The sequence below is a fragment of the Nanorana parkeri genome, unplaced genomic scaffold (genome assembly GCF_000935625.1).
Source record: "Nanorana parkeri isolate BGI_ZX_2015 unplaced genomic scaffold, ASM93562v1 scaffold3021, whole genome shotgun sequence".
Lineage (NCBI taxonomy): Eukaryota > Metazoa > Chordata > Amphibia > Anura > Dicroglossidae > Nanorana > Nanorana parkeri.
Window position 1 is genome coordinate 43,221 of NW_017309289.1, and position 10,895 is coordinate 54,115.

Consider the following 10,895-nt stretch of genomic DNA (forward strand, 5'->3'; position numbering starts at 1 on the left):
AAGAGTCACCGGCTAGGGGAAACGGCTGGGAGTGGGGGGGGGGGAGGGGGGCAGGGGTCTCAGGGCTCTCCTATAGGAATAGTACCTGATCAGCTGCCAGGACTGACATTAGGATTTTATTCCTTTTCTAGTTTTTTTTGCACACATATTAGAATGCACATTATAGGCCGGAAGTTTACCTTGAAAACCCCTAAAATTTAATATTGATCGCTATCACATGGGGACTGGCAAGTGTGTCGTAGTGATCGGGCCGCTTTCCAGCACAAATCACTTCTATGTGGAAGCCGAAAGCTGAAAAGAGCCGATTTCACAGATATAATAGAAATATCTGAGCTGTTCTTCTTGTCAAATGACTTGTATTTCTACCCATCCTGTCCTGAGATTTACACAGTACGGCACTGTCTGGCAGGGAAGGAACCTGATTTTTCCCCCGCAGAAGTTCAGTGACGCTTGCAGGACCTCTCCACCCCCCATCCTGTGAACTGAGAAGCAGCAGTCTGAGCTCACCTCCCTGGCACCCTGCTCTCTCCTCGTATCAGCATGTTCCTTGTCTGCACATGAGCACTGGAGGACTACTGATTGACCCCTCGTGCTGCTTCTCCATCTCCCAGTCCGAGCTCTGCTGTACAAGGACGCCATGAAGCTGACGCCAGGTCAATCTCAGGTAGTGGTATTTGGAAAATATACGTAATGAGGTATTAATGGCTACAGAGCTGCATTGAATTGTGTCTCTTTGTATCTGCCCGGAGTTCAGCTTTAAAGGAGAACTATGGGGTCAGGTCTTTTCCCCCATAGTTCTCCTCAGGGTCACGGGAGGACACAAACTAGCGTCCTCCCGTCACCTTAAGCTCAGTATATAGGGAGCTACAGCTCGCGGTATATTGAGACGCCGCAGCCGGTGAGGAGGACGGACTATAGAAGACCAGAGAAAGGGAAAGGATACAATGTGACGCGTGTTTCTGGGGTCCCAGGGGGGCGATTTGTTCAATAAATAACATTGTAAGTCAGATAATATCCTTTTCATGCACCGGGCTTGTAAAACCGCACTGCGAAGGTCTGAAATGAATAAAAGGTCAGAGCGGAAAGCCGGGCGCGGCGACCTTCTCCTATAAATCCGATAATGTTTAATGAAGAACAATATTGCGCAATATAATAAAAATGATGACACCTGTGGGGACCCCGGGGGAAAATGTCATCTGACGGCCCCACATGGCCAGCAGCAGCTTCATACTCCACTAAGGGAAGGCTACTGACCCCTCCAATGGTTGGGATGGGGCTCTTGATTAAAGGAGAACTATGGGGGGTCAGGGCTTTTCCCCATAGTTCTCCTAAGGGTCACAGGAGGACATATACTAACCTCCTCCTGTGACCCGAAGCTCAGTATATAGTATAGGGAGCTACAGCTCGCGGTATACTGAGACGCCGCAGCCGGAGCGGATCCCGACAATTATGTCTGGATCCGCCCAGCTGCGTGAGTGACAGCTGGCTCCTCCTATCTAGAGGCAGCTGTACCCGCCCCCTCCCCCGTCCGTTCCACAAGTCAGCGCTGGAGGATCAGAGCAGGGAGGGGGGAATCTCTGCCGTGACAGGATCGAGAGGTGAGCGAACGCCGGTATGTGTTCCCTCACCTCCCGATCTACTGAGCCGACCTGTGACAGTCTCATTGTCACAGGTCGGCTAGAACTATGAGGTGAGTGAAAAGCACCCCCTCCCCCCCCCTCATAGTTCTCCTTTAACAAATCAGTCGGCTTGAGTTCTCAGGAAGATCTGAAGACATATGAACGGAGTTCTGGGGGCCCTCCAGATTATCCAGCCGAGGAGCCGGAGCGTTTTGTGGTGGAGGATCCAATATACGGCTGCCAGGCGGGTTGGGGGGTCAGTGTCCGGCGTGCCGCTATAAAACCATTCGTCTGTCTGAGGAAGAATCGCGGGTGGGAGGGAATTCTCTATTAATGGCGCCGTATCTCTGGCTCTGCTCGTCACCGTAAATTATTCATCGGTCTCATCTGCCGCCGTAATCTGGACGCGCGCTCTCTTGGCCTCTGTCCGCTTGTGAGCCGCAGCTGAGGCCCCGGCAATGGGGAGCGAGAGCCACGACCGCCACTTTACAACAAATGGACTTCATTAGCCGCGGCCCCAATCTGTGATGGAGATGAATGATCCGGATCAGTGGGAAGGAGGAAGGAAGGTGGCGGGAACGAACGCAGAGATCAGAGCGGCAGGTAAAAGTGTCATCGGAGTGACTTAGAGTGGCACTCTGCTCACTGGAACAGCGTATGAAGACCAGAGACATGGAACGCGGGAACCTCGGCGCTGCGACGCGTGTGTTCACTTACATTGTAGAGAGCCCCGAGCTCAGTGAGGCCCCATAATCCAATCATGGACCAGCAACGGTGAATTATCTCATATCGGCCCGCTGGTCCCAGAGCTGAAAGAACAGTTAGTTTCACATGGAGCAGGGAAGGGTTGGAACCTCTGGCAGGTTTTCATTGCTGTTGGTGTCCCTTTAGGGAATATATCTTCTTTACTTCCTGTGTGCTCTCCATGACAGGAAATGAACAGACTCCACCAGGAAAACAAACAGCAACCCCTGCCAGGATTTTACTGGAGGGATGGATAAGTAGTGCTGGAACTCTGCGAATGGCCTACTGGTATTACCTTCTGACTGCAGTGGTGGTTATGCCGGGTGCCTGGATTCTGGCGGCTCCTAAACACAAAAACAATCCCCACAATTCCCTTGGTTTGTAATAAGAGGTTGAAGCTCCTCATCACAAGTACAAGACCAGATACAATTTTATTCCGATGTAAGTTCGGATAGAAGACCAAATGATCAATATTATTGTTCAGGTTCTATAGAGCGCCAACAGGTTGTGCTCACAATAGAAATGTTACAATATGCAAGAAATACAACACATTTCATGGGTCCAAATACGCTGCTCTGTGTCCCGGCGGGGAGGGGAGAAACTGTGATAGCCGGCTGAGCGCTGCGGGAGGAGAGCGTTGTGAGCTTCCAGCGTCTCCTCCCACACAGCTCAGCCTCCTATCACAGTCCGGCAGAGCGTTGTGTGTGTGTGTTGGGGGGTTGAGGGGCTGCGCTGTCACAGGAGGCTGAGCTCTCCCTGCACCGCTTGCTCAGCCTCCTGTGACAGGCGAGAGGAGAGCGGGTACAAGTCATGTGATCGCTGAGTGTCTGTACATAATTGAGGACAGAGTATGGTTCCTATATCCTCAATTATGAATGAATGGGAAGTGATCTACATCACATCTACATCACTTCCTGTTCATTCATAGTTGTAGTTATAGTAAACATACAATGTTCTCATGTTATCAATGAACAGGAACTCTCTGCATAGAGGATTCCTATTCATTGATAACAGGGGATATAGAAAAAGAGATTGAGGACTCTGCGTGTCTCTGAGGATTCTGTGCGTCTCTGAGGGCTCTGCGTGTCTCTGAGGGCTCTGATTAAAATTTCCATTTCGGTGCACCTCTAAAAAAAAAAAACCTATGAAAGGTTCTCTTTCTTATCTCCATTCTAGTCAGGTCCTAAAATAAGAGTTTTGGATGGAGTTTTACTATAATGCTTTCCTCACTACTTAGAGGTGCACATGGGGCATAGACAAGGTCTCGGGGTCAGAGTCGGGTAGTTTTTGGAGATTTTAGAATACTGGAAATGAAAAGACGACGCGCATGGTCCTCTACGGGGTTAAAACTCGGCGGTTCAGCATACGGGCACGCCATAAAACGGTTATAATCCCGGTGAAGTGCTCTCCATCCACTCCTCTCACGGCTCAGTCAGGGCACATTTTATGTTTCACATAAAAAAAAATTCTGTTCATCCGACGCCGCGTACAAGGTCAGCACAATGCACAGAGCGCCGCGCCGAGGTTTTATGACGCGGCGGATAAAACAAACGCTTTTGGGCAACGGAAAGTCTTTTTTTCTTTATGTTAATCCGGCTCGGCGCTCCTAAAACACGTCTGAGTGTAAATATACATTATTGAGCCGAGGATTTAAAATGTTCCTTTGCAGCTGCCGGAGGGGGAGGGGCACTAAATTTAAGAGCTAAGCTCCATTTTTTTAGGCCAATGGGACCTTGTGAGGCCGGAGAGCGAACCAATCATCTGTGTGACTAGGATTTATGGGGTCTCATGCTGTAATGTGGGCGCACTCTCTAGAAGCAGTCGCGGCACCCACTAGATGGACAGAAATCGGCTGGTTAGGGACCTTCTTTATTAAACCTCCAAATGATGGAATACAGAAATGATGGTCCAATGTTTTTTGGGGGGATATTTCATTTCTGACCGTTTTGCCGGCTTCGAATGTTGCTCTGGGCAAATCGGTGCGATCATTTCACCTAATAAAGGAATTATCTGGACTCTTCAGTGTCCCAGCAGAACTTGAAATTGGATATTCCCTGGATCAGCAACCTACTGAGGCCTTTTTCAGCCAAAGTTCTCGAGGTTCCTCCAGAAGTTTTTTGGGATTCCCGCTGAGGTTGTTAGGAGTACCTCCCGAGTTTCGTAGAGCTTTCTTCTAAAGTCGCTAAGGGTTCCACCTGAACTCGTTAGGGGTTCCTACTGTAGTTTTTAGGGGTTCCTCCTAAAGTTGTTTCTTTTGAGGCCATAAGGGGTTTCTTCTGGAGTTCTTAAGGGTTCCTAATGAAGTTGCTAGGAATTCCTCCTAAATTTCTTAGAGGTTCCTCCTGAACTTGTTAGGGGTTTCTCTTGAAGTTGTTATAGTTCCCCCTGAACTCGTTAAGGGTTCCTACTAAAGTTTTTAGGGGTTTCTATGGAGGTTGAAAGCGGTTCCTCCTGAACTTTAGGGGTTCTGCCTGGTGTTGTTAGAGGTTCCTCCTAAAGTTGTTTCTTTTGAGGCCATAAGGGGTTCCTCCTGAACTCGTTAGGGGTTCCTACTGAGGTTTTTAGGGGTTTCTTTGGTGGTTGTTATCGGTTCCTCCTGAACTCGTTAGGGGTTCCTACTGAAGTTTTCAGGGGTTCCTATGGATGTTGTTAGGGGTTCCTCCTAAAGTTGTTTCTTTTGAGGCCATAAGGGGTTCCTCCTGAACTCGTTAGGGGTTCCTACTGAAGTTTTCAGGGGTTCCTATGGATGTTGTTAGGGGTTCCTCCTAAAGTTGTTTCTTTTGAGGCCATAAGGGGTTCCTCCTGGAGTTCTTAAGGGTTCCTAATGAAGTTGTTAGGAATTCCTCCTGAGTTTCTTAGAGGTTCCTCCTGAACTCGTTAGGGGTTCCTACTGAAGTTTTCAGGGGTTCCTATGGAGGTTGTTAGGGGTTCCTCCTAAAGTTGTTTCTTTTGAGGCCATAAGGGGTTCCTACTGAAGATGTTAGGAGCTCCTCCTGAAATCGTAAGGGGTTTCGTGAGTGGTATTAAGTTGATCTCCTACCTACCCTGACCACCAGAAAACGGGGCTCTTCTACACTGACCTCCTATGTTCGGGGGACACCACCATTTTTACCATCTGCATTTCTTTTCTGTTATTAGTATTTAATTAATTTCAGGATTATTACTGACAATGTTGTACAAAGAATCATCTGCTCGGGGGTGTCACATATGCCGGCCGTGCCGTACTATCCATTCTTATATTTAGAATGTTCTACAACTTCATCACAGTAATGTTGTGTGAACTGCAGGGGATGATTCTTCCCGGCGGAGGTTCCCCGAGGCCTTTCGGGGGGCCTTCCCCGGGGTACACGGGTCGAGAAGCTGTCCTATGAAATGTTACCAGCCGAGTGTAATCTTTGTGTCTTCTTATTGCAGAAGCTGTCGCCCTGGGTGGGTCTACGGAAGATCAACGTGTCGTACTGGGGCTGGGAGGACATGTGCCCGTTCACCAACACCACCCTCCAGTGGCTTCCGGGGGAGCCGAGCGACTCCGGCTTCTGCGCTTATTTGGCGAGGGCCGAGGTGGCGGGACTGAAGGCCAACCCGTGCACGGCCATGACGGAAGGCCTGGTGTGTGAGAAGCCAGTTGGTAGGTGTGACGCAGAGGATATCCTGATAATCTGTAACCTCTTTATTCCGTCGGTAGGGTGGTGCTGTTCTCTGCAGCTCCGGAGGTGTACCAGACAGTCACTGGAACTCGTTTAGCAGCAGGAACTGCTAGCGGAGCCTATAATGCAAAACCTTAGATCAGCCTTTAGTTTAGGTCTTCTTTTAAAGAAGAACTCCGGGAATTTAAAAACTTACCCTTGCAGTGGGGCGAGGGGGGTCAATTGCAGCCTATATAGTCTCAGATTCCTTTGGTGCCCCTTTGGTAGCGCAGCCCATAGACAGAGGACCGGGAGGATGGCCGGCTCCCCAATTATCACCCTTCATATCAGGGAGGCATAAGACTACACGTTGCCTCCCGTGTCATCCACCATCATCTAATCTCCGTTATTGTCTCTCCCTGTTACCTGCATCATTATAAAGGACTCGGGAGAGCTGAGCTGGATGTATCGGCGGCGGATACGGCTTTACCGATCCGCGTAATGAGCGCGGCCATCTCCCCAGCTGCGTATCGCGTCCCCTCCCCCGTCACCTGCGCCGTGTTTTTTTTTCTTCCTGCGTTGTTCAGTAAATTGTCTTGTTGTACCGTGCTGTGTACTTCCTCCTCCAGGGTCGCTCACCCCCTGTTACGTTCTGCGTCCCTGCGGGCGTTATTAAATCGGCTACAAGTCCATTACTCGCGCTGTAAAGTTTATCTCCGAAATCTCCCAGGAAAGGGGAAAAAAAAAAAACAGGTTCCAATTTTAGAAGCGGAACATTCTGTGATCGCGGACGGGAGGCGGAGCTCTGGTAAGGTGGATTACGCCATTTAGTGAACACAGCGGGTGTACAGACCCGGGAACTCAGCACAGGGATGGGGGGAGCCCCTCATAATGGGCACAGCGGGGGTACAGACCCGGGAACTCAGCACAGGGATGGGGGGAGCCCCTCATAATGGGCACAGCGGGGGTACAGACCCGGGAACTCAGCACAGGGATGGGGGGAGCCCCTCATAATGGGCACAGCGGGGGTACAGACCCGGGAACTCAGCACAGGGATGGGGGGAGCCCCTCATAATGGGCACAGCGGGGGTACAGACCCGGGAACTCAGCACAGGGATGGGGGGAGCCCCTCATAATGGGCACAGCGGGGGTACAGACCCGGGAACTCAGCACAGGGATGGGGGGAGCCCCTCATAATGGGCACAGCGGGGGTACAGACCCGGGAACTCAGCACAGGGATGGGGGGAGCCCCTCATAATGGGCACAGCGGGGGTACAGACCCGGGAACTCAGCACAGGGATGGGGGGAGCCCCTCATAATGGGCACAGCGGGGGTACAGACCCGGGAACTCAGCACAGGGATGGGGGGAGCCCCTCATAATGGGCACAGCGGGGGTACAGACCCGGGAACTCAGCACAGGGATGGGGGGAGCCCCTCATAATGGGCACAGCGGGGGTACAGACCCGGGAACTCAGCACAGGGATGGGGGGAGCCCCTCATAATGGGCACAGCGGGGGTACAGACCCGGGAACTCAGCACAGGGATGGGGGGAGCCCCTCATAATGGGCACAGCGGGGGTACAGACCCGGGAACTCAGCACAGGGATGGGGGGAGCCCCTCATAATGGGCACAGCGGGGGTACAGACCCGGGAACTCAGCACAGGGATGGGGGGAGCCCCTCATAATGGGCACAGCGGGGGTACAGACCCGGGAACTCAGCACAGGGATGGTGGGAGCTCCTCATAATGGGCACAGCTGGGTTGTAGATCTAGGTAGTGAGCGGATACTGGGAGCCCCTTGTGGTTGAGCTCAGCAATAGTGTCCCCAGAAAATAAAGAGCTTGTCAGTTCCACACAGAAGAATCCATGCTTCTCCATCAGTGACACGGTGAACAGGAGACATGGAGGCTGCAGTAACGCAGATCCATTAGCTAATGAAGGGAGAGAGGTGAAGGTCGCGGTGAGCCGCCTCCTCTATAGGATATAATGATGATATCTGTATAATGTGTGTGGAGATAACTGGATTATCCGGGCGGCCGGTTGCCTCACACACGCAGCTTCTGCCCCGTAATTGTATTTCCATGTAAGTGCTCTATAGAGGTGACCGGCGACCCGTACCTGGTTATAGGGGAGCCTCTGACTTGGCATACCCCCTGCCCAGGGTCCCGGCTGGTCCTGGCATTGTATGATTGGACCGGCAGTATGTGATGAGATGCACGATGCACACGCTGCTGGATAGAAGATCTCAATGTGTACTGAATATTAAAGTTTAATCCGCTTATATTTTGCCTTCCCTGGTTCTCTGGCGGGTCCCCGGCGGCTGCGTTTGGTTCTGATGCTTCTTCTGTCTTGTCTTTGCAGTCAGCCCCAATCAGAACGCTCGGCCCTGCAAGCTGCCCTGCTCCCTGAGGAACTCCTGCTCCAACTGCACCAGCAACGGCATGGAGTGTATGTGGTGCAGCAACACCCGGCGCTGCGTGGACTCCAATGCTTACATCATCTCCTTCCCTTACGGCCAATGCCTGGAGTGGCAGACCAACACCTGCTCCCGTAAGTACCCAAAAGGGGCCCCTCATGTTGTCTCCTACCACTAAGGTGAATGAAAGGGGCGGGACCAGGGACAGTCAGGGTGGGGAGGAAAGTGATGATGATGTTCGATGTCCTCCAGCCAGGAAATGAGGCGGCCTCTAACTGACCTGCTGCAGCTTCTAATGCACAGTGTGAGAAGCTCCCAGAGTGCAGTGACATCAGAGGAGAGGAGCCGGTACAACCGGCCAAGGCTGAAGGGAGGACGAAGGTCAGATAGAAGACTGAAGGGAAGGACGGAGGTCAGATAGAAGACTGAAGGGAAGGACGGAGGTCAGATAGAAGACTGAAGGGAAGGACGGAGGTCAGATAGCAGACTGAAGGGGAGGACGGAGGTCAGATAGAAGACTGAAGGGGAGGACAGAGGTCAGATGGAAGACTGAAGGGAAGGACGGAGGTCAGATGGAAGACTGAAGGGAAGGACGGAGGTCAGATGGAAGACTGAAGGGGAGGACGGAGGTCAGATACAATATTAATCATGTATTGGTAATGCCATGGCACACACAGACAAAGCACAGAGGGAGTTTGAGGACGTTGGGTGACCGTGCCATGCTAATGAAGGACGGACGTGGTCTGCAATGCTTTGGCCGGCCTCCCACACTCGGACATTATGTGATTCTCGGCAGCCAGTGGTGTGACACTGATAATGGCGGAGATTACACTCAGATGAGGAACTTTCCCGTTCGGCAAACAAATGGGGACAATGGGGCTCTAGGCGAGTGTCGGGGCGACATCTCTTGGTGGGGATGTTAATGGGATTATTGTGAATGAGCAGATTGTAGAATGTATTCTTCAGAATGGCGCAGAGCGCTCGCTGGAGGTCGCCGGTAGCCGAACCCCTCGGACAATGCCGCACGTTACAATTCTATTTACTCCCCGATAACCCCCTGACACGTCCTTGCTGAGGCCGGCCCGTCTTCCTCCCCCGAGCACAATGCGATGCGCTCGGCTCCATCCATAATAATGAGAGCATTTGTATTCGCGCGGTTCCTGCACGTCCGCCGTAACAAAAAGCGCCGGCGTTTAATTCACTTTTCATTCAGTGCCGTCTGATGGAAGAAATGCAGATTTTTTATTAAATAATCCTAATGAAATTTGCCGGCTGTCCGCACGCCGCGGCGCAGATCGAGCTCTCAGCGAGGTTTTATTGTCGGGATTGGACGCCGTTTTCATACCGGAGAAAAGAAAAGATTTAAAGCACATTAACCCCTTCTTCCCCTTATCCCGCAGCGCTCCAGAAGAGCTCCACCCTCCAAGTCCTTGCAGATGCATGACTGCAAACGATCAACTCATCAGACTTACCGCGAGATTTTCCGGTGTCTGTAATAGTAACATGTGGTGAATGTATCCGCCCCCCAAATACACATACCAATGGCGGACCTAAGGATGGAAGGGTCTTGGTGCAAAATGTTTCCTGTTTTCCTGCCGCCTGTTACAAGGGACACGGCCTGGAGGCCAAGTGGGAACCCGTCGGACCCCACTCAGAAGCCCATTGGACACCCCTCCCCGAGCCCCAGGGACCCTGCACTGCCCCACATTCCACCAATTGGGAGTACCCAGAACCAGATCTCACTGCGGCCCCCTCAAGCCTCGGGCCCTGGTACAGCTACACCGGCGTTAGGTCCGACACCGACATACAAACGTATTTCAACGATAGATTGCTCTTAAAGGAGAACTATGGGGTCAGGGCTTTGCCCCATAGTTCTCCTTAGGGTCACGGGAGGACACAAACTAGCGTCCTCCCGTCACCCTAAGCTCAGTATATAGGGAGCTGCAGCTCGCGGTATACTGAGACGCCACAGCCGGAGCGGATCCCGACGGGGAGAGGGGAATCCAGCCCCTCCCCCTGTCACGGCAGAGAGCTGTGACAGGATAGAGAAGTGAGCGAGCGCCGATATGTGTTCGCTCACCTCCCGATCTACTGAGCCGACCTGTGACAGTCTCATTGTTACAGGTCAGCTAGGACTATGAGGTGAGTGAAAAGCCCCCCTTCCCCCCTCATAGTTCTCCTTTAAAGCCTACGCAGAATGGAAGCTGTAACTCCGCCCCCTTTATCAGCTCTTGAAGGGTACGTTCACAATCCCACAAAAATGAAGAAAAATGAACTTACATGCTGACGGATGTTTCACAAGCTCATTACACCCCAATATCACCCAGCTGTATATTGTATTAAACATGTATCCAACTAGAAATACATTGTAGCATGGTTTCATCTCCTTAAAGGGAATGTTCACTTTCTTACAAAAATATCGAAATGAACTTAGTGTTAGTGGCCTTGCACCTTGCACCTCTCCGAGCCCCCTCTGCACTTACCTGTGTAA

The 10,895-nt window shown here is 51.7% G+C and overlaps 1 protein-coding gene across 1 annotated transcript in view; it reads left to right on the plus strand.

Moving 5' to 3' along the window:
• The window catches only part of LOC108802671 (attractin-like protein 1), a gene marked incomplete at its 5' end in the record, with an annotated part of 65,984 nt that overhangs the window by 43,047 nt on the left and 12,042 nt on the right, over positions 1-10,895 (plus strand). Inside the window, 2 exons of the mRNA XM_018574527.1 lie at positions 5,773-5,991; positions 8,350-8,538. Coding sequence (XP_018430029.1) covers positions 5,773-5,991; positions 8,350-8,538 — 408 coding nt within the window. The remainder of the gene's footprint in view (positions 1-5,772; positions 5,992-8,349; positions 8,539-10,895) is intronic.